Consider the following 25090-nt stretch of genomic DNA (forward strand, 5'->3'; position numbering starts at 1 on the left):
TCACACACAAAAAAAAAAGGCAACGTAGTATTAAGTATCATAATTTCTATGATATTGGACTCACTTCGAATCGATTTTGAAATCACGCTTATAGTTCTTGGTTTCAATCAGAAGATAATTTACATCAGAAACGTCTGCCTTCTGGTTTTAACACGTCATTTAAGTGATTTAATTAATTCTAACAAATGTAAAATTTCGCACTGACCAGAAAACTAATTTTATAAAGAAATGATTAATATGCGCGACTAGATGGACACGTAGATACGTCTAAGATGTAATTATATTTCCGTTGGAAGTCTCGTATGTAATTTATAAGAAAAAATAAGAGTTCACAATAGAAGCACCAGTGAACGATTAGAATACAATCCAACATATCTTTGATATAATTCAAATATGAGGCTAGCACGCGTAATAATGCAAAGTTTCTTTTAAAGCAACACGCGAGTCAAGTCAAACAAATATGCAAAGAAACATGCTTTGGTGCAACTAAGCTATTCTCGAATACCTATTGGGCTGCAGAATTAGTCATTTACGCATTTTTTAATTTTTTTTGCAGTGCTAGCATCAGTACCCTCATCATTTGGATCAAAGGTAGCTATGTAGCTTTATGGTGAAATGAAACAACTTATAGAATTTGGTCAACACACGAAAAAAAAAAAAAAACGACTAAAAACTGCTTCTGAATATGACCCTAACTCAGAAATTACTTTGTTAATTTTAACAGACCATGACAAGAGCAAAAGTGATTACTCTACTCCTATATATGCCAATTTTCGTGCGAAAAACATGGATCTACACCGAAAAATATATACATCTTCGCAGAGCGATATGGATCTACACCGAAACATATATACATATTCGCTGAGCAACATGGATCTACACCGAAACATATATACATCTTCGCTGAGCAACATGGATCTACACCGAAACATATATACATATTCGCTGAGCAACATGGATCTACACCGAAAAATATATACATCTTCGCTGAGCAACATGGATCTACACCGAAACATATATACATATTCGCTGAGCAACATGGATCTACACCGAAACATATATACATCTTCGCTGAGCAACATGGATCTACACCGAAACATATATACATATTCGCTGAGCAACATGGATCTACACCGAAAAATATATACATCTTCGCTGAGCAACATGGATCTACACCGAAACATATATACATATTCGCTGAGCAACATGGATCTACACCGAAACATATATACATCTTCGCTGAACAACATGGATCTACACCGAAACATATATACATCTTCGCTGAGCAACATGGATCTACACCGAAACATATATACATCTTCGCTGAACAACATGGATCTACACCGAAACATATATACATCTTCGCTGAGCAACATGGATCTACACCGAAACATATATACATCTTCGCTGAGCAACATGGATCTACACCGAAACATATACATCTTCGCTGAGCAACATGGATCTACTCCGAAACAGATATACATCTTCGCTGAGCAACATGGATCTACACCGAAACATATATACATCTTCGCTGAGCAACATGGATCTACACCGAAACATATATACATCTTCGCTGAGCAACATGGATCTACTCCGAAACATATATACATCTTCGCTGAGCAACATGGATCTACACCGAAACATATATACATCTTCGCTGAGCAACATGGATCTACTCCGAAACATATATACATCTTCGCTGAGCAACATGGATCTCTACAGGAAGGTTTAGGAGTTTATATACATTATAAAACACGTGTCACCTTTCAAACCAATGAGTGATCTACAGCTGTTTGGTTACTAGTTCAGATTATCAAATATATATTTTGTATTTTTATATTATGATTTAGAACTGAGTCTGTATTCGTTAAATAACATTCACTTACATTCTTAGATTTGCTTTATGAGTTAAAAGATCAGATTAATAGATTATGTGTGAGTTCACACAGCTGTCCAAAAGACTAATGGACGGGGGGGGGGGGGGGAAGATGAAGGTACTTACACTGGATGGTAAGAAATTCGCAGACTTCTGGCACTGTACATTCAGACTTCTCTCAATCATGAACTTTGTCTGCTTGATGGATTTTAATTGAACTTCAGTAGATGAGAACACGACATCTTTGTCTTCCAAATATTGAAACGTTTTCTGTAGAGTACAAACTTACTATTAACAAGATTACAAAGAGAGTTTGTGTTATCACATAAACTCAGAGGCGGCCCCCGTCGGATCCCTAACGGATCCACCAGTATTTACTAGATCTAAATCTAAAAATAAAAAGTCATTTATAACCGAAACGATAACGAAATTCTTTGAAATCTATGGAGACAATAACGTAAACCTTACGCTACTATGGCCGAGGTTTAACGAGGGTGTCATGTGGCTAGCACAATATACATTTAAAGATATTTTACGACTGTGTCTCCCTAGACCAAGCAGCTAAAGGAGATAAAAAGACAGTTTGTCGTTATCTCTATCGAAGGTCTATGTATGGGCATTGTCCGATAGGATCCGGGAGAACCACGATCCCAGATGTTGACACTGTCACGCGGAAGACGAGACAGTAGAACACATCCTCAACGACTGCAAGGTGCTCAGAAACACATTCGAAGATACGGCTAGTCTTAACTCTTTCTCTCAGTAATTATTTACCACATTCTGGTGGAATCAACGCTGGTATCGTCGGTTGGGAGAGAAAGAGTTAAAACAAATAGAACTGGTGAATACGGAGGCTTGCCCTATACAAAGACAGGCAAGCACTATAGAATACTGCCAGATACCTGGACCGTGCTGTAAGGGATTAATCCCAGAGCCGAGTCTTAGGGTATGGAGGCCTGCACATGGTTTGGACGAGGCTAATCTAGGTTTGAGCAATTCTTCATTTTACGCTTATTTAATTCAGACCAGAGAAGTGACCGCCCCTTGGCATAACTCCATGAATCCTTTTTACAAAGCTTATACCAACTCACTTCACCTATCTGACATCTAAATTGTATTTATTTCTCCAAAAACCCAATCTCTTGTCCCCTGAAAAAGGGGTGGCTAAATATGTTTTTTTTTTTTATATTTTAACTAACAAAACATGCAAGAATAAAAAAAAATAACCGACTAGTCAATTAATTATAGGTAATTATTTATCTTGTTTGACATCGAAAAAAGGGAATTAACTTCTACATTATTGAGGTATAAAGTTATAAGTGTGTGATTTGAAGTTGTATCCCTTAGATACTCTTTTTTTTTATATTATTAAAAAAAAACAACATATTTTAGTTCCAATATTTTCTAAATATTTCGCAGTGACCTGATAGTCCTAGACTCGTTGATCTACATGCTGAGAGTACAAATTTGTTTTTAAAATCTGATGTTTGTTATCACTGACACACACCTACACCACAACGCAGCACTATAACAATGAATAAATTCAATCTTACTTTTAGAACTTAAAGTTTACATTGCAATAATAACAAGGATACAAAACAAAAGTAAGTTACCTGGCTGTTTAAGTCAATGTCAAAAGCAACTATAAGTGATACACAGTAGTCTACAACAAATTTCCACAACGTTAAAGCTTCTTCTGAAGTCGACGGTATCTTGGTTAGAATGTGTTGATCTCTTTGCTTGTAACCCTGTCACAGTACGCACATTTAAAATGCCAAAAAAATAGTTATACATTTTGCAGTATTAAGGCGCTTTTGATCATTCAGACTCTATTTAATGTATATATTATAATACTTTACCTAATGGAAAACTAGACTAAAGAAAATACCTAGATCTAGTTATTGCCATGTTTGTTTGTTTGTAAAATGTTTTACATGTTTCGGATGTTCCTTCAGAGTTGTAGATAGTTTACTTCCTAGTCCAAACCTCCCGCAGGACGACGGGGGATGGGAGCGGGCAGGGTTTGAACCTGGGACCATCGATAAATCTGAACGACAGTCCAGTGCGCAAACCGCACGACCAGGCAGCCATCCATGTTTTATTTGGATGTACCACAATACAAGTATAATATGACTTTAAAAAAAAAAAAAACTCTCATGGTTTAATACCCGGCAATGTGACATTTATGGCAATACCTAGCATATACTTTCCTGAAGCAAATATGAACTAAAATGAACATCTTAATACAAAATAGAACTGAAGGATTCTAAACGTAATCCAGGCTTAAGAACTAGATCTAGAAATAGCATGAAATAAACTGAGCTTAAGAAACTAATAATAAGAATTGATGTTTTATAGATTACGTAATGAACTAAATCCCATCATAGTAATGCAAGTTTAGTATTTTAAAAAATAATTTCCCGTACATAACTTACCGGAAGAAATAGAAAATTGTTTTTGGCATTAGTCTTCGTCTCGTGTTCAAGTTCGTAGTCACTGTCAATCTTATCTAAATAGAGGGAACAGTAAGATCTTATATACAGATTTTCAGATGAAAATATCATAGTAAGGACTCACACAAAAAAAGGGGGGGGGGGTAAGGGTGGCTACCATTGTATAGACAAGATAATTAGATATAAATATACATAGATTCAACAATTTATGAACACATATAAATAAAACGTTATGTATATCCTGATACAGTGTGAGAACCCTAAACAGGGGTCGATATTCTTTTACATCTCTGTTCAATTACCAAAATTTAAGCATTATTTAGAAGGTACAAAACATTTGAAAATAATTAAACATTTTTTTGTAAGACATACACCATTCGAACCGTGCTATCGATAGGGCGTATAATGTAAAGTTCATCTGCTTCCAAAGCCGACAGTTAATCAGAACGAGCCCAATTGTTATGTTAGGTTTCAATACTTACCTGCGACGTAGCAGCCTGTGTACAGATGAGACCAACAGCTAGTTGCCACGTCGTACAGACCAGTGATTGGGCAACGAGCTATTAGTATCCACTGACCACAGGTCCTAACATCACAGGTCTCTGTGTTCAGGACCACTATGGTGATTGGTCTTGATAAGAGTGTCATGTGGCCGGCACAAAGACATTTTAAAATTTGAAATTGAAAATCTACACCAAGATTCGAACACAAGACCCCTCATTTTGGAAGCTATGCGCTTTATCACTCAACCAACACGCTTCCCGAAACATCTCCCTGTCTCTGATACCGTATTAACTTTTTAAATGCATTTATACAAAAAGGGGAACAACCTGAAGCCTCCTCAAGCCGATATACTAAACACTGCACTAGTAAAGTTCTTATGGAAATAACGTGTACAAACTATTTACGAGACTGAGTGAGCTGATACAAATTATTTAATTAAAAAATCTTACTTTTTGACTCATTTTCATAAACATTAAATTCATCTTGAAAGTTCTGCTCACTTCTATCAACTACAGCACACAGACTCTGGGAACAGACAGAAAGAAAAAGACATTTATAACATCACACAACAGTCACATTATTTGACTGTATTTGATATAATTACTTCTTACATTGAACTCAGTTTCCAGCATTGTACTTCCCAGAATGTGTTGTCGCTCTAGAACATTCAATCTATCACTGAAGTCATGGGCGTGGACTGTCGTCTTCATGCAGGCGATAGCGACCTGAGCAGCCTTATGGAGGAACTCATACTGAGACTGTCATTGAAACAAGAAAAAATATTGTGTGCTTTGTAATATTATATTGATGGTGTGGTGTGTATTTTTTTAGTTTGGTTTAATTTTTACGAAAGACATAGACAGAATTATGGTGACCACGTGACGTAGATCTAATTTTAAAATTAATATATGTACATATAAATGAGCATTGAAGAAATCCAATTTATTTAAGGCTGAGACGTCAGAGTGGCTGAGTGGTTAAGCGCTTGGCTTCTGAATTTGGGGTCCTGGGTTAAAATCTTAGTGAAGACTAGGATTTTGAATTTCAGGACTCCCTGCTCCATAACCGTTGGCCAAAGAAACAAATGTCCTTAGCATCATCTGCAAATAGATCTCAGAGTGTTTACATCTGTATTCTAGTTACTCAAGTATATTAGTGTTGGACTTAGTTGTAGCTACTGTCTTTACTAATGGCGGATACCCACTTTCATATTGATCGATCTTCTTGAAATGTGTAAAGCAGTTCTAAACTTATTAGTTCCAGTTCCAAGTGTTTATGTGAAAGATCATAGACACATTATGTGTGGGTGTGTGTGAAATTATTCAAAGAATGACAATACAATATAATAAGAGATATTTGTTACAACACCGAATAATTTTAACAACAGCTTATATTCAGTACAAAACTGTTGACTCTTATCTCACTTTTCAAATAAAACTAAAGTTTCTCCTTCACACCAAGCGATCTAAAGTGCGCATGATGTAAAGGTCATATCTTTCTGTAGCCCAAGGTTAACGAGGGTGTCATGTGGTCAGTACAACCACCAACCGCCTTTACTTTTCCCTAACTTATGTCAGAGCTGGGTGGATTCAGAGGCACCCTAAGTATCCCGAAAAAAAATAATTCTACACCAGGATCCGAACCTGGAAGCCTCCGGTTTGGAAGCCAAGCGTTTTACCAGTCAGCCATTGCGCCTCCTACTTTTTAAAATATTAATGCTAAAAGTCCAGTAATGAATAAGATTTTAAAACATATATATATATATATATATATATATATATATATATTTTATTTATAATAGTAATTCGACGACTTTTTTTGTCTATCTGTCATTTCCAGGCCTTCTTTAAGACGCTTGTATAGGCGGATCTGATAAGCTAAATATAAATATTACTCACAGATGTTTGAACCATGAAGATCCTGTCTTCTCTTAATTTGGAAACAGTTTTGAAAAAATCTACAAGTCCAGTCTCTTCTGCCTGCCTCATGATGTTGTACAGAGCTATGAAGGTCCCAGTTCGACCAACTCCAGCGCTGTCAAATCAAATCCATCAAATCCACTCATATTTTATTCTTAAAGCGTATAAATTCACTTAAAGTTAATACAAAATAAATGCTAACATCTATGTTATGGGTACTAAGAACCTGCAAAAAAATACAAGTATTCGGTGTAACTGGCGTAGATCATCTTGTATCACCTTGGGTTAGTAAGATAAACAAGTGGGCAGAGGCGTAGTGAGAGGGGGGGGGCAAGGGGGCACGATGCCTCGGGCGCCACCTCCGGGGTGCGATACACGCAACTTATATTTCTACGTGATGTTCATGGAAAATGGGGAAGGGGGTTCCGAAAAAGTACCTTGCCCAGGGCAAACGTTTTGCTCACTACGCTTCTGCAAGCGGGTACTCTACGTTCTAACATTAAACTTTCATTGCTACAAAGAACTAATACTATTACCTTCGCTAAGTGTTAAATCGGGAAACTAGTAAAATGTATGACAAGAAAAAATATTTTAAAAAATCTTTATTAATAACGAAAAGTTATCTAAGGGGAAGAACTGTGCGTTTACAACTATTTCACTCAAAAGGGTAGAAGTTATCTCCACCCAACTCTAATGGGTACCTGACTTTAGTTGGGGATAGTAAAGACGTTGGTCGTTGTGCTGGTAACATGACACCCTGCTCCTTTAACCGTTGGCCTTATAAACAGATGAACTTAAGATTCTCTGCCCCATAGATCGCGAGGTCTACATCTCCCTTATTCCTTATCAAACAGAATAATTAATAACAATTTATTTTGACTAATTGATTCATGTTTTGTTACGTTAGAAAACAACAAAAAAACAAACAATTTCATCCTAGAATGGTTGTGGGAGAAATGATACGGGCAATAATGAAAGGGGACCAAACCCTAAATATTGTCTAACTTACATTATTTTTTTTTAATTTACTTTGCAAAACCAAAAGTTCCATTTGTCGTTTATGTCGTTGTGTAGAGGTTAATAAGGTTTCCATTTGTAACTATTTTATGAATGTTTCAATTCTCAAGATTTTTGTCAAGAAACACACACACATATAGAAACGGCAAACATATATCATCTATAGAACCATGTAGCTAGCCTGGTCTAGAGGCTGAGTACGCTTCAACTTGACTTGTCTACCTATGTAGGGTGCTCAAGGTTCGACATCCGACTCGAGCAGAGTTGTGTGTACTAAACGGCTAAAGGCAGCACGGAAAACCTTCTCCGAGGTACCCCAATAAATGAGATTGGACAATAGCGCTCTGAGCATGCCATACTTATGAATATAATAAAAAAAAAAGTAAAGTAAAGTTCCCCTTCCAGACCTTTTGATCTATGAATGTAGCACTATATAAATGATACATGTCTATCTAGAATCTAGAGATAGATTCTACTGGATCTATCAGAACTAGTTTACTAGATCTAGTTCTGGAATCTAGACCTATTATATATTATTAATGATCTAGAGTCTAGAACGTAGAAGAGCTAGATCTAGAAATGAGTCACTGATTCTAGTCCTACTTCTAAAAATAGATCTATATAGTAGAATCTAAATCTAAGAATAAGTACAAGAAGAATGTTAGGCTAGATCATTAGTAGATTCTAGATAGATACATAACAGGATCTATTTTTATCTAGAATTAGGAATAGATTATAATCTAGATTTTAGATCATTGACAGATAATAACAGTCACGTACTGACATACTGCCATTACTACATTTATTTAGATCTAGAGCAGGGGTCGGCAACCTTTTGAGTCGGAAGAGCCAAAAATTATAATTTACAAGATTTTGAAGTTGTTAAAGAGCCACAAAGATTTTTTCTTGCCAACTATAAATAGTTCTCAAACAATGAATGTTTTTATTGAAAAAAAAAAGAAAGAATTCATTTATAAATAGTGTTGTTCACAACAAATAAGATAATCGAGCAAACAAATTGAATGGGAGCATTGGCTTGGTATGGTTTTAGAAAGTTTGGATACATTTGGATCATGACTGTTCTTTTTGGTGTCAAACACGACTCTAAATTTTCATTTGTTAGTTGGCTTCTTACTTTACTTTTAATTATATTCATGCAAGAGAACGCTTGCTCGCAAGACTAAGTCGATCCAAAGATAGTTAGCACTTCGAATGCTAACTTCACCTCACTGTAGCAATTCGAGGCATTCCTTTTAAAGCTGTCCACTTTTGTTGCGTTACGTACATACATTTCTTGACCTTCAACTCTTCCATCTTGCTTTTCAACTCTGTGGATTTCGTTAATATTTGTGTTGATATGGTGTACTCGGAATACTAGAATGGTTTTGTCAACAAATTCACCTTTGATTTTTTGTTATAACTGTGCTGAAGTAATTCGTGTCAAAAGTTGCACTTATTTTATCGCGATACTGCTTTAGACATTCAAAATGAAGTAATTGACCGCTCTGAATATCTTCTGCAAAAAGAATTAATTTTTCTTCAAAACAAACCAATGCCTCTACCAAAACATAGGTTGGGTTTTCCTTTCCTTGCAGTGTTAGATTCAGCTCATTTAATTTTCGCTGTTTTTAGTTTTCGCTGTTAAATCAATCATAAAGTGAAATTTTCGCAACTATTTGTCGTTCTCTAATTCGGTGTGACAAATGCCTTTGTCATTTAGAAATGTATTTAATTCATTCAAGCACAAAGCAAAACGTTTCATCACCTTGCATTATTCATTGAAACATAAGAATTTCTTGGTTTATCTTGCTCCGACGAATCGATGTTGCCCTTTTAGTTTTTCCTGTTAATCTCCTGGCTCTATCAGTTGCTATTGAAATGATTTTATCTAATTTTCTTCAAGGTATTTTTGTATAGCATTCGATCTATCGTCCCCTCTAGTTTGTCACCAGAGCGGTAGCAATCCTAGGAACGACATATACCTGACAAAAAAAGGCAACTTGTGCCGTCGTGTCTTTATGTCGCAAGACTAATCTATAGCAAGTGATACGGCAGAAGAGAGTTGAATATCTTCCACCTGCAAATAAGTTATATTTGAAGACATTTTAACTATTCTATTTTGTACTGTTTCAGCAGATATTGGCAAATCTTTGTTTGTTTGTTTTTTTCAAGATTTCTGGTTTGTTTTTTAAATCACGAAACAGTTCCTCAGATGCACTTAGGAAGCAGTCTTCGACATACCATCTGTAAATGGTTTGGCTTTTTGTGTAATTTCTAGTGGTACCGCAAAGCTTGCCAGATTAGCATCACTTATAAATTGCTTATAACTTTGAGAAGATAATTCGCTTCCAACTCATTTACTTGAAACAACAAACTATACGTCACAGTCAAAGCACGTGGTTAAGATGCCAATCCGTCTTGCGTCGAAAGCAAATTAAAACCTATATAGAAACATTCGATGACGGCCGAGATCTTCCGACTTACTGACAACAGTGACGACGCGTGTAATGGGGGAGGGGTCTGGTGAAAAGCGTGTACGAGTGGCTGAGAGATAGAATCGGCGCCTAGTCTTCGTTAAAAGATTCAGAACTGCTTTAAAAAAAGGTTTCGATAAAATAAATAATATTTGCATATGGAACTAAAGAGCCACAGCTTCACATCCAAAGAGCCGCATGTGGCTCGCGAGCCGCAGGTTGCCGACCCCGGATCTAGAGTCTAGATTACTATAGTTAGATCTCTAAATCTATTTTTAAAATGGAAAGTTTAGGTTTTTTAAAGAAATAACTTCTTGATTTTTCTTCTTTATCTAAACAGTATAGGTTTGTAATTTGGGTGTGAGTTTTATGCATACATTGGACATTGAACATATAATACTATGCATTGATTTCCTTGATACACTAATATTTGTGACCTGTGTAAAAAATTCTTCAAACTATATATTAATCCTAGAGATGCCAAGTAAATTTACTTGCTAGATTGTATTTTATATGAATTATCATTAATTATAAACTTACAAATTTAAAATACCAGCATTAGATTACAAAACAAGGTTACAGTATGTGGGGTAAACACAACCTCAAAAGTCAAATAAATAGTTTCCGTGACCTAAAAAAATTTAACGTGTCCTTTAATATCAAGACCTTTATGAGTCTTCAATGACAGCAGAGTTTGCTCTTATCTTACCTACAGTGCACGACTATTGGTCTCTTCGTTGGGATGGATGCCACTCTCTGCTCAACATCCACCAAGCTCCACTGAGTGGATGGAACACCTTTATCTGGCCAGGAGGTAAAATGGAACTGAGTGAAACTGTGACTTGCCTCCCCTTTCTACAAGTAACAGAGATAGAAATGAATATTTAATGTTTGCTCTAGTTCTTAATGCAATAATTCAAAGCTAACAAAGTCATTATTTAAGTGTTCTTTCTCAGAAAATAAATATGCTATTTTACTATAAATTTACTATTTAAAGAATAGATATATATTTTTTTTAAGGAAAAATGTGTGCTCTTTTATCTTACAAATTAATTTTTTCAGCACAAAATATGTTGTTTCAGCTGATAAGTATTCTTTTTTAGCACAAAAAAATATTTGCTGTTTTAACATACCTATTTTCTAATTTATAAATTTTCATATATACTTTTTAGCACACGACTATTGTATAGCATATTGACATTACATTTTAGCAGATAAATTATTTTAGCAAACAAATGTACTATTTTAGAACATTTTTGTAATATTTCAGCGCACACATATTCTAGTTTAGCATATAAATATTCCATTTTAGCAGATAAATGTATTTTTAGCAGACAAATATACTATCTTAGCAAATCAATATGCAATTTTAGAAAACCAATTTAATATTTGAGTACAGATAGTATTTTATAACATCTATATGATTTGTTTAGCATTGTACAGCGACGGTCTGGAACTTACAAATAAAAACCTTTAAAAAAAAAAAAAAGCCCACTAAAGAGGCAAGATGGCCCATAAAAGAGGCACATAAAGCCCAAAAAAAAGAGGCAAAAAAAAGGCCCAAGGATTCCTATGATGATAAAGCTAAAATAGAATTGCGCAAATTCTGAGGTTTCCTTAAAAAAAAAAAAAAAAAAACAGATCACCTTAAATAGCTCAAGTTTTCTAATGGTGTAGTCAGCAAATACTTGTGTAGATCCAAGGTTCACTTTGATTTGACCAACTCTGATCTTGCCAGAGTCTGGCCAGTACTTCTCACATTTCACCTAGTAAATACCAGAGTAAAATAAATTAATTATTTAGTTTTAGTTCACCAAATACATGGTATTGAAACGAGAATTCAAAGCTATATTAAGTAAAAGGAGATAACATTGCACAATCAAGTCTACCTTAGTTTCCTCTACTAGATCTGTCAACATAACAACTATATCTATTCTCTGTTCCCAAAGCATTCTGATAAAGTCGCTTATCGTTGATTTCTGCGGACCTAAAATCAAATAAAAAAAATCATTTCGGAGAACTGCACGTTGTTCTGACCGTAGCAAATATCCAGACTGACATTTCGTTGTATCTCGTGTGTTTTACACATTAAAGTTGATGGTGGTATTATTGCGGTTATATTGTCTTGCTGAAGAAAGCTTTATTTAATATAAAAATACAAGATTTGATAAAATGTTTTACCCTGGGTTGCTATGAAATTTACTTCGTCATTGAAACCCTGCAAAAAAAAATATATTATATATAAGTTTATTTGTTTTAGTCAAACTATCAAAATGATCTTTAATATGATCGAAGTCTTTCATTGAATAATAATAATTATCTGAACTGATGTCAAGTACTAGAATATTCTATATATATATATATATATTTTTTTTTTTCCACTGAGTATTTTGTATTGTTTATTAGTCAATAATTTAGATATCAAGCTACGATTAACTTTATTTAAAGCTAGAAAGCAAAACGTATTAATTCTTTGATAAGAAAAATATATGACAACGAGCTGCGCTACGGTTGAAACTCCCTAATAAAGAGTATGCACATACACTTGTTAGGCCCATCAGTTGCAGCCTTCTCGTCTGTCTGCATTAAACGCCCATACAAAGGCACACAATGCACACACTACTCTTATATGAAACGCCTTTTCCCTTACAATACACCTTTTGACCCTTCTATATTCAGTGGAATAAACATAAACATTGCGTGATTTTTGACATCCTCAAATAGAAAAACCTCATTCCCAATCGCATATCTTTTGGCTGTTTCAGTTTGTTTTTTTTGTCTCCCTCAAATGAAAGCACAGTTTTAACCAAAGCAAAACCCTTCTTCGAATCATCCGTTACATTCTAGCATAAAACCATGCACCCGCACTACACTCATTATGCGCACTTTAGTCCAGTTTAAGTATATATATATATATCAGGCATAGGTGTAGATCTAGAGATGCACCTTATTCAGAATGGCCCACATCTCCGCCAACCATATTATACCGAGACCTATCCTTATGGAAGACCTCAACACTGAGATGTGACGTCACAACCTGTGGGCAGTTTCTTTGCTTCTTTGCCTGACGTCTCTGCATGTGATGTGACAGCTGGCCATTGGTCTAAGCTGCACATAGGATGCGACGTCACATGTCAGTGTTGATGCCTATTTCATCGTTAGGTCTCGATTATGCATTCACCCACAGTGCCGGTCCTACAGATTGCGGGGCCCTTTGCGAAACGGATTGCGAGTGGCCCTGTCTGGGTAGGGATAAGGATAATAAGTGGAAATTAAATCAAGATCTTGAACTAAATCAAGAATCCAGATTAGATATAGAATCAAGATCTAGACTAGAATTCGTATGACTTTACAGGTTTAATCTTAAAATTACTAGATCTAGAGTTAGGCCAATATTATGATCAGGATTAGTAGGCCTACTACTACTATACTGTTTGCATCTAATTCACTTCTTAATGTGATACTACTGTTAACATTATAAATAAATCTACACCCCTAAGCTGTACGAAGTTAAGCTATTTCCTAAATAGATTTTAGATGTAATTTTGTTCAAACTGTTTAATACATTTAAATCTAAATCTAGATGTATTTCTGGCCTTTACTTTTTGAGTCTAATTTAGATTGTTGTCAAGTGTATAATAAGGATATGTCAAAACTGCGCGCTATAAAAGTATTTTTTTTTTAACTTGCAAATAAAACGAAGTTCGTATGAAAATTCTTTTTTTTAAAAACAACATTTCAATCATTATTTCATTCAATGAGTTAGTTAATAAATGAACAATATATCTTATAATGATCCGTTCACACTTTCTCCATTGTGACCTTAGATGCAATTTTTTTTTACCAATGCGCGAATCTATTAATGAAGCTTGAGTTATCTATGAGGAAGTATGTGACCTTTTTTTTAAAAAAAAACTCCCCTGAAGTTTTTCATTTAAAAGTGGTGTATTTTATTTATTCATTTTTTTTTTCAAAAAATCTGCTTTTCAACTAATAAGTGCTAAAAGCGGAAGTAAATATAACTGAAGGCAGTGACGTGGCTAGGAATTAGCCATCATTTAGGTTCCTGTGGAGCTCGACCTCTTTGGGTGCCCTTGCATTTTGCGTAATATTTAATACTTAATGTAAAAAAACACTCATTTTGCGGCTTCCTTCAAGTTGGGGCCCGAGGTGATTTTCTTTCCCCCCCCCCCTCCCCCTTCCTAGCTACGCCTCTGACGGTAAGTCATCATTGAGTTATCTGTGTCAAGGACTTTATCTAGTAGAGTTCAATTAAAATGGAAAAAGAAATTACCCTGATATATGAAGCATTGATGTAATCCAATTCATTTTGGTCTGTATTTATCTCCAAATGAACTCTGGAATGATCGTCTGAAGACATATATAAGCCAAAATGAAGATTCCAAATGAATAACTTTAAAAAGTAAAACTATTTTGTCTTATTCACAAAACATGAAACATATGAATCTATTTACTTTGTGTAAGAGCGATTACTTTGCTTTTAATTAATGAATAATAGATAAATAAAGCGGACATTTACTAATAAGCCAATCCCCCCCCCCCCCATTCCCGTGAAAAAGACTTGTTACGCATTAAATAAACTCAGAGTATTAAAACTCTAGTTTGGTAATATAGATCCAGACTTGTAAACATTAAAAGACAGTAGTGTAGAATCAAGCTTATGCATTTAGTTATAGATGTGGTATAGACAATCCGAAAAGCCACCTTAACTACCTGTGGACGGGAGTGTCTCTCCAAAATAGGGTTCCACAGCCTCATGAGGAAGTGTGCTCTGAGATGAACCATAGTCGTTCTACTACTGAAGGAGGCCAATGGTACAAACTATATAAGATATTAGTTTGGTGATACAGGTGAAGACTTTTGATATAATAAGAAGGCATACGTCTAGACTAGAATACTGTATCTAGTTAGAATATAGATTTAGTACATATTATTCTAGTTTGGTGATATAGATTAAGTCTCACATTCAGACTCACAAACAGACATTATATTTGTCTAGACTGAATTCTACTTAACACGTTGCGTAAGACATACATGGGAATTTTCATTAACGTGTTCAAGATATTGATCTCCAAAACAAATGTAATTTTTAGATGATTATATTTTTTTTAAAGATATAACGGTCTAAACCAGAGATTTCCCTGTGTGGCCAATTATCAGGGTTTTTTTTGTCCAAAGATATACACAAATTGTTGCACTATGAGTACTAGGTTATAGTCGTTTTCTAGATTTGTGTATAGCTATTAGATTCAACTTAAGAAAGGTTTGCAGGCTGATAAAAGGATTACGAAAAAAATCTATTTAAAAAATTGTAAAAGTTAGTTTAGTTGAATTATAAATTTTGGTATTTTTCTGTTCCTAAACTTTAACATACCTTTGAAAACAATTACGTAACATTAAGGTTTGGTTAAAGCACACATTTCAGATAAACTTTTACTGTTACTTGAAGCGCACCCCTACACCCTAACCCTATGCTATAACAATTACATTTGCGCCCCCGTTTCGCCAGCTAATTGTGGTCTGGGCAAGATCATTCGATATAGAATGCCTAAATACTGACCTGCAACGTCACCACCTGTGGGCAGTTTACACCAATAGCTCGATGCCACGTAACAAGTTTTTACGACTTGGCAACGAGCAACGAAAAAAAAAAAAATAGGCTTCGCATCGCTTTAGTGGGACCTCTGGAGAGGAGGTGCGAACAATACAGTTTGAGAAACTCTGTGAACTCTGTAATATATGTATATTATTTTAGCGGATTAATGGTTACATGTTATACTTACATGGGCAAATGTTCTTGTATCTATTTTTATGTTTATTTTCTTTAGACAGACCAATATCTTGGGTTACATTTCCAGCTTGGGGAATTCTCTATTGACATTTAAAATAAAGAAACAATGAGAATAGAAACAAACAAAAATCCTTGATATATTTATATATATATATGTGTGTGTATTGTTAGGCGCTTCCGTGCTGTGTATTATGCAGATAAGTCAAACGTGGGTAACACTCAACCAATAACACAGGCAAGATAAGCTGAACTAGAAGTTGAATAATAACGAACCCTCTAATGTCTTCAAGCTAAACGCAAAAGTCCATAAACAATCCGCCTCTCTCTCTCTCTCTCTCTCTGAAGCCGTCAAAAGTATTTTGTTTACATTTCTATATTTTTTCCAAAACCGAGTCTTATTTTTTAATTTAAACTTTCCCTTTGTATGAAACAAATAACTTTTCCCGCCAAATTCGTAATAGTGCCATAACTGTATACTTAAAGAACGTTCTATATTTTTAAATAAATGGAATGTAAATCACGACTACAATTTAATTTATTAGGAACAGTGAAAAATTAAAAATCGATTGAAATACACAAAAAACAAAAACAAAAAACAAATAACAACTAGTAATAGTATTATACATGGGTTAGCAATTTCAGGTTTAGGGATAAAGCGCTAGGTTCAGTGACGTTGGAATACTGTTAGACTTTTGGTGAAAAATGTGATTTGAATTGTGGGATGTGAGTTCCGAACCTTTGGTTGGGAAGCGAAGAGCATTACCCCTTAACCATTGATATTATGGAGTACCTCGAATTGTTTTTTGTAAAATTCTGCGTCTTTGGATTTCATGTACGTGTTCAAGCTTCCAACAGCCATCATTGTATCGGCAGCGAAATCTTCTGGTATCTCAATGTACGGATTGCTTTGTTCTTTATCCTCTTCATTGATGCGAATCTTTTTCGGTGTTAAGGTATATTGTTCTGTTTAGCAATGAAACCAAAAAACAAAAGAGATATTTTAGCAGCTGTTATCAACACTATAATCAATATGTAAAATAATATTTGTATTGCAATATTTATAAATATAATTTAAAACATGTGCTTATAGTCTTTTTGTAACATTGGCTGGAAAAGGATTAGTAGTAAAAGAGCAATCTGGTACATATTTTTCTAGTCTCCTAACAAAAACCACTAATCATGTCACTAAAGCAGGGGTGGGCTAATTACGACCCGAGGGCGACATGCGGCCCGCCGGAGTGTTTTATGCGGCTCGCGAACACCTACAGTAATAATGTGTGCCAACAGTATATACATATTAAAAAATGTTAAAAATAATTTTAAACATCTATATAAATTAGTAAAACAGTCTCATTATAAAAAGTTTCAAGTAAATTGAAATTAATGTAATTGACTATGATTCAATAGACTCAGTCTAATACACAATCTCAGGCCAGTATTTATTTAATGCCATATTCTTCTCATTACCTTAACAATGCTAATCCAGCGGATACATCGGAGTATTTTGTTTCTAAATCTTCAAGTACTTTTCGAAACTGCCTGTGGTTATGACCCCTAGATCTGATACCTTTGGTCACTATGATATATGAGTCAACCTAGATGAAGAGGTAGACTTTCGAGTTGCTCGCGCCAGTGCTGCTTTTGGCAGACTTCAAGAACAAGTGTGGCCACGGAGAGGACTCAGCATATCCACAAAACTGAAAGTCTACAGTGCTGAAGTTCTCCCGTCACTCCTATATGCATCAGAGTTACGGGCCCTATAGGCCCGACACACCAAAAAGTTAAACTCCTTCCGCCTACGCTGTCTAAGGAGTATCCATAAGGTGCGTTGGTCCGACCACATACCAGACACAGAAATCTTAAAGCTGTCCAACATGAACAGTATCAATCAAAAAAGGTCCCAACTTCGATGGACAAGACATGTAATTCGCATGCCAGACAATCGCCTTCCGAAAAGCGGCCCTCGATACAAAAAGGTTAGCCACCCACTGCGCTAAAGTATTGTCTTATGATGTGGCAAGTCTGCAATAGTATTGAAATCTGATTGGTTACAATAATTTTCAAAGGGATGCTATCAACATACCTAAATCGGATAGCTATGCTCCTTCCTATTGTAAGTCATGACACATTGTCAAAAGTAATCCTTCAATTTACAGTGGAGGGAGCATGCACAAAGAGTCATCCAAAAAAAAATTTGGCCGAACAACGTAAAATATATTCTTGATATTTTGCTAAAAACAGCTGCAGAGAGATTTGGTTACAGCACCCCTCCAACAAAGTCAAGAGGTAGATGATATGATGAAAGGACAAATACTCCTTCTTCCCTAGTGCTATTAGAGCATGGAATGGGTTGCCTGAGCTAGCCAGGAAAACCAGTGACTTGGTAGAATTTAAGTCATTGGTTAATATGCATGACTAAATGCATGACGAGTAGGACGTAATCTACTTTTTTTTTAAAGTAACGTCTGTATTATATAAGATAAGATTAGAAAGGAGATATTCGAATAGTATTACTACCAATAATAATTATAAACAATCGTCTTTGATTCCGATAATTTAAGATTGAGTTCATTATTTCATACGTCCACGAAAACCAAGTTGTAACCCATACATCTTACTACTTCTGATCAGGGCAGGCTCTAACAATTGCGGGGCCCTATGCGAAACGGATTGCGCGGGGCCCAGTCACCCAGAATTAACACGTTGGCCTATGAAAATGCGGGACCCTCTGCGGCCGCATATGTTGCAGTGGCATGAAGCCGGTTCTGTTTCTGATGAAGACAAAGCCGCTGTTCACCGACGATCTATTTAAGTTTTATTTTCTTCTGCGCCTCTCTTTATTAATTGACGTTATTTGGGGAGCCTAAATTGTGAGTCCTGCGATCTTTGTGAGAAAACTTGATTTGTCTTTTTCTTTATTAGTAATACCAATGCGTTAATATTGCGAAACTTCCATGCTGGGAGATAAGACAATCTAGGAGAAAGTGAGTGTTATGTATTAAGCAAACTTAACTCACTTGTAGTCTCAATGTATATGTGAGGGTTAAGGTGCTAAAAATACTTGAATAGACCTCCAGCGGACAACGATTTATTTTTTGCTTTAGATGTGGCTGAATATAAATGAAGCAACTGGGTCTCGTAATTAAATGCAATACAATACATTCACATGTAATCTTCAGAATAAAGACATTTTTTTAAAAATGTTGCCACAAGAAGTTAACACTCTTACCATCCTTCAGATTGTCCAGTACTACAATATTGTGATGTCCGTTATCTTGAAATTCTTTCTTGTAATTTGGTGTTCTCTTTCTTCTGGTAAAAAAAAAAAAACACATGCATCTTGACTTTGGTTAACATGATTGCTGTACATTCTACATCAGTAATGTCGTAATTACTGTCAGCGAACCATATCCTGTTTGAGCCGAGGTGCCAACCGGCCACTTGAACCTTCTACACGCAGCGCACAATAAAGCCGCAGATAATTGGTCATTGAATGCGGTAACGTGGGCGAGTAAATCACGTATAGTAAATATGTGCAGGGCCCAGATTCCGAAAATGATTAGACATAACTTCTCTACAGAAGAATGTTAAGCATACTCCAAAAGTGCAGGTCACTTTTAATCATTAATAAATTGCTTTAAGAATAAATGAACTAAATGATTCAAACATTCATTTATTTATTTAAAAGCATTTATGAACGAAAGTCCTAACACAGAATCTTGTTTAATTGTCGTTAAGAAAAAAAAATAGTTTGTATAAGTTTTATGTTTTAATGTTTTATATTATATGTGTTTTGGGTGTTCTTTCAGAGTTGAAGATACTCTACATCCTAGTCCACACCTCAAGTATCTCGAAGGGGAAGGGTGGCATCGCGCAGGATATGAACCTGGTAGCATCGAGACGACATGCCAGCGCGCATACCGCACGACCAAGCAGCTATCTAATTGTAAGAGTGTTTAACCGTTATATTGTTTAATAATAATTTTTTAGCTTGTCTACTTTTGGGTTACAAACACTTCTTCAAAAGTAAAATAAAAAATGCAACAGGCAGGTGATGGCTTCGGCCAGGTCTTGAACTAAAAATTAACGTGGCGACCTTTATTTAACAATTTATCTTCGTAACGTTTGTACAACAACAAATGTAATGTAAAGAATATATTGAAGAATATACATTATATGAAAGCTATTAATAAAAATTCAAACCTCCATATAATGACAATAGAAAAAATAATTATTATCACAACCAAGGCTGCTACCACTGATCCAACAATAACTCCAACGGAATCCGTTGAACTGTCTGAAGATCCTATTCCTATAAATTGAAGAAAATCATAGATTAAACTGTAGAATGCATTGCATCAAATAATTTGTTCCATCATCCTGCAGGGCTATCAATAGAAAATGTACTAATAACTTCATATGGTTGAAACTTGAAAGAGTAACACTTTTAACATTCTAGACGACACAAAAGAGTTTGCCAAGTAATGAAACAAAGGTCACATGTCAAATCCCAGTGCAGTTTGGGATTTCTGTTTTGGGGATCTTTAGGGCATCTCTTGAGTCCACCCAGTAAAGAGAATAGTCGTTGGGCTGGCGACATAACACCCTCGTTCAACGAGGGCAACAAAAGAGAAAACCTTTACATCATCTGCTCTATGGATCACTAGGTATGAAAATGGTACTTTTTTTTTTTACTCCAGCGTACCACACAACTAGCACGCAATATTCATTACCACAACATTACCACATTTAAAGGAACTTTATGAACAAAAGTGCCTTAGAAAAATCGAAAAAATCTTGGAAGACAATGGCCACCCGCTCCATCAGAACTACGCTAGGTCGTCGCGAAGTGGGCGACTGTTGTCCATCAAAACAAGAACGGAGCAGTACAAAAATTCGTTCGTACCTCACTCGGTCAGACTCTTTCACCACCACTCATTGATCAGGGAACATGAAATGCACCAAGATACCTGTGTGTAGTCGCTAAATGAACTCTTTATGTTGTCTGTTGTATTTATGTGTATTTTTCTGTTGTGTTGTCTTTATATGAGAAAAGAGTCCTTGTAATCACAACAAATTTCCGTAAGGACCAATAAAGCAGTCTTAGTCTTAGTCTTCATGAGTTTATATAAAAAATATAGTTTTTATATTGATCTGTAAAGAATGGGTCTGCACATAATATCACTGAAGAAATTGAATGTTTAAAGTTTAAACCCACGCACTCTATCCACAATAGTACAATAACGAAGAAGGAAACATCGTACATACTTTGTTGACAAGTGCTTCCCTCGTAACCAGCTAGACATGAACAGGAACCGTCCGTTGCGTTGCACTCCTGATTGACACAGTTGACAGAACAATTGAGAGAACAGTTTCTTCCGTAATTCACTTTGTCACAAGCTTGAAAAGATAATAAGAAGAGTGGCCAGTATTAACACTGATTATAAATGTATTAATAAGATGTTTAATAAGTTTGCTATCTGTGTTCAGATTTTAGACATTGAATTGAAATTCAAATATAAATAGAACGATTTGTAACATATTATTACTATTTATAAATTAGTTGATGGTAACGATACATCGGAATATTAGGGTCTAAGTTTATTTAACAATTCTTCGAAGTTTTATTGGTAATAATCTGGAAGTGACTGAGAGTCTCCTGCAGATTTGTTATGAAAAATATATGATAATCAATTAATTCTAAACACAGCAATACGTTATTGCAAGTGTTATGTAACATAATTAATGAATTTGTTGCATGAAAATATAGTATATTGTTACAAATGACCAGTGACAGGAAGAGGTTAACGTGTGACCCCGACGAGATAACACAGCAGCGGGTGTTCCCTGGAATGTACATGTATAAACAGAGACAGGATGTGACGTGTGCTTACATGTTATTCCAAAAGGTACTAGCAATGTCCAGTGACAGATAGAGGTCACAACTTGTGACCCCGGCAAGATGACACTGCTGCCGATGTTTTCTGGAATCTACATGTATAAACAAAGACAGGATGTGACGTTTCCTCACGTGTTATTCCAGAAGATACTAGCAGTGTTTGTGGAACTTTGGAGGATCGATTAGGGACTCTATATAAGCCAGAGAGTTAATGTTAAAGTCAGTCGTGAATGAGTCGTCGGGACTGTTGTCTACTGTGCGAGACAGTAGAAGAGAGATGTGTACGACTCGATGCAAGTTAACTAGGGTAGAGTTAACTGGAGTGGACTATTGTCGTTAAGTCTATACAGTGAACTACAGTGGACTTGAGCCGTTACAGTCGATACAGTCGATGTAAGACGTGTGCGGCTCTGATTCGGTAGACTTGAGTACGACTTGGTTCAGCTTAGGGAGACCTGGAGCGACACTGGGAAGTGTGTCGTTGGTCTGTTCTGTGGAATACGGCTCGATGCAAGTTGAGAAGAGATGAATTGCAACGAAGTGAAGAGATGAATTGCAACGAAGTATAGCTAACTGTAAACTGACAGATATTGTACATTCTTCTACGCTACATGTTACAGTAACAAATTGTTAGAGTTAATAGTCAATAAAGTTATATGAAGCTGAGAGTTTAGTCGTCAAGTTCTTTGCAGTGTTTTTATTTGTGTGCCTACTAGTACATTTAGCCAGAAGATTCAGAAATACATAACAATATTAAGCATATCTTTTAAAATCTACATAATATTCAAAGATTATTTCATTAATGCTTATGTAAAATAAATATTTAACACATGAGTTGTTAGTGTTAATTGTTTATTTAATTTTATTTTGATATCAGAACTCGTGATTGAACATATGTCGAAACTAATTACAAATGACATTATTTATAATTGAAATTCAACAACCACTTTAGTAATTGCCAAGGTCAATTGATTAAATGAAACGCTTTATGGTCAAGAATAAATGTTTGAAGACAAAATTGATCTTACCCAGAGTGCAGTTGGGAAGTTGGTATCCCTCAATACAGCCGAGGCTGCAGCTTCCTGTCACTGGATGACACTCATTATTATAACAATTTGAGTTACAAGTCAGACTACAATTGATTCCCCAGTGACTTTCGGAACAAACTGAAATATATTTCAAAAGTATTTACAAAAATAGTTTATGGATTGTTTTTCTTCCCAGTTTAATTCTATTATGAGACCATTGTTAATAGAACTCTACAAAATATAAATCTCTGTATAATAAAACAAATAATACTAAGGCCTGTCTTCGAATCCGAAGATTAATGAGAAATGCAGTATTTCCCGTGGTTACACAGCCCCAGCTGCGACCTACATATTTGTCTCATTCGGTGCTGGCATTGTATGTATGTTATATATAGGTTATGCTATTAAGTATATAAGAGTAATGTCCCTTGTTGACTGTTGTTGTTACCTTGAATAGCGTCCTAAGAAACAGCGGATTTGTCATATAGAAACTAGCATAAGAGTTATGTGCTTAATCGTTTAATGTTATCAACAGGCATATCAATAGTCAATTTAGATTTTCGCTCGCCGTCTAGGTCAGGGGTCGGCAACCTTTTGAGTCGGAAGAGCCAAAAATTACAATTTACTAAATTTCAAAAGTTTACAAAGAACTATCATTTTTTTTATTCTTGCCAACAATAAATAGTATTTGAATAAATAATGCATTTCTTGATTTAAAATATATATATATATATATATATATATGTGTGTGTGTATATATATATATATATATATATATATATATATATATATATATATATATATATATATATATACAGTGATTTTTTTTTAAAACAATAAAAAAAAAAAAAAAAAAAAACAGGTGGCGGTTCTCAGAGATGGTTTCAACATCTTACCTTTGGAAAGCCACTGTACTTTACTGTAAAGTGCGAGGTCGGAATAGATGCTGTTAACAATCTTGATTACGCAATTCATGATCTCAACTATTTCGGTTGGAGATGTTTGAACACAAAGCGGTTCTTGGTGTAGTATGCAGTGAAGCGTAAAAGTATGGTGGTTTATTTTGCGCAAAGCACCGTAGTTGCCTCTTTATTTTTTTCCTGTCGTACTTCTGGCTCAGTTGCTATTAAAACGATTTATTTTATTTAAATTGTTTACAAGGTATTTTTGCACATTAACTGTATCGTGTCCTCTAGTTTGTCACGAGAGCGGTAGCAATCCTAGAAGTTCTTCTTTTGGACCTTGTGAAGACATAAATCTGACAACAAGGCCAACTAGTGCCGTGTCTTTTATGTCATAAGACTCACCTATAGCAAGTAAATTAGCAAGGGATAAGGCAGAAGAAAGTTGAATATATTTCACCTGCAAATATGTTACCTTCAAGACATAAGGGAGGGTTGCGCTGAAAAGCGAGTACAAGGGGCTGAGAGATAGAATCGGTGCCTAATCCTCGTTAATCAAACCAGAACGATTTTTAAATGGGTTTTTTTTTTCGATAAAATAAATAATATTTGCTTTTGAAACTAAAGAGCCGCAGCTTAACACCCAAAGAGCCGCATGTGGCTCGCGACCCGCAGGTTGCCGACCCCTGGTCTAGGTCTGTCCTCTGTTTTAACTGACAAAGAAGTGAACACCTGGTTGTAATCCGCTTCAGAGCGAGGCACCTGGAGATCCCTTACAAAGGCCGTGGGGAACGCATTTGATACGAAAAGAAATACAACATATAAAAACATTAATAACTACAGGAAAGCCTTCAACCTTGCCAGAAGGGTTTAAGAAAACCAAGACTTAAGGAATGCTTTCTTTCAGTATAATTATGCCCCCCACCTGACTATCCTTGATGAGATGCTTACTTGCAACCATGTCCACTGTCATCTTGTACTTTATGGGGAGGGGGATTTTGTAATACCGTTCGTTTTCTTTGAACTAAGCAAAAGTATAAGGTATATAAAGTAGTTTTTTTTTTGTGTGCCAGATAAGGGAATGGATATAAGCCTTCCACAATGTTTATAAATTCCTCTAAACAAGTCATTAAATAATAAGACTTGTCTTAGAGACCTACGATTAATGAAGATTGCAGTACCTCACGTGGCAACAGCTGTGACCTA

At 35.4% G+C, this 25090-nt stretch overlaps 1 protein-coding gene across 1 annotated transcript; it reads right to left on the reverse strand.

Annotated features, from left to right (window-relative positions):
• Window positions 1-3383: 3383 nt before the first annotated feature.
• On the reverse strand, window positions 3384-24857 carry LOC106052304 (receptor-type tyrosine-protein phosphatase S-like). Its single transcript, XM_056028739.1, has 18 exons — window positions 24836-24857; window positions 22983-23120; window positions 21324-21455; window positions 20259-20367; window positions 19285-19367; window positions 16846-17018; window positions 16048-16135; window positions 14538-14614; window positions 12425-12461; window positions 12133-12230; window positions 11890-12009; window positions 10953-11098; window positions 6732-6867; window positions 5445-5591; window positions 5283-5358; window positions 4312-4385; window positions 3490-3624; window positions 3384-3401 (listed from the first exon to the last, which is right to left on the reverse strand). Exons 1-18 carry the CDS (start codon window positions 24855-24857, stop codon window positions 3384-3386), a joined length of 1809 nt encoding a protein of 602 aa, XP_055884714.1.
• Between the last annotated feature and the right edge of the window lie 233 nt (window positions 24858-25090).

Source organism: Biomphalaria glabrata, chromosome 5 (assembly GCF_947242115.1).
Source record: "Biomphalaria glabrata chromosome 5, xgBioGlab47.1, whole genome shotgun sequence".
Taxonomy (NCBI): Eukaryota; Metazoa; Mollusca; class Gastropoda; family Planorbidae; genus Biomphalaria; species Biomphalaria glabrata.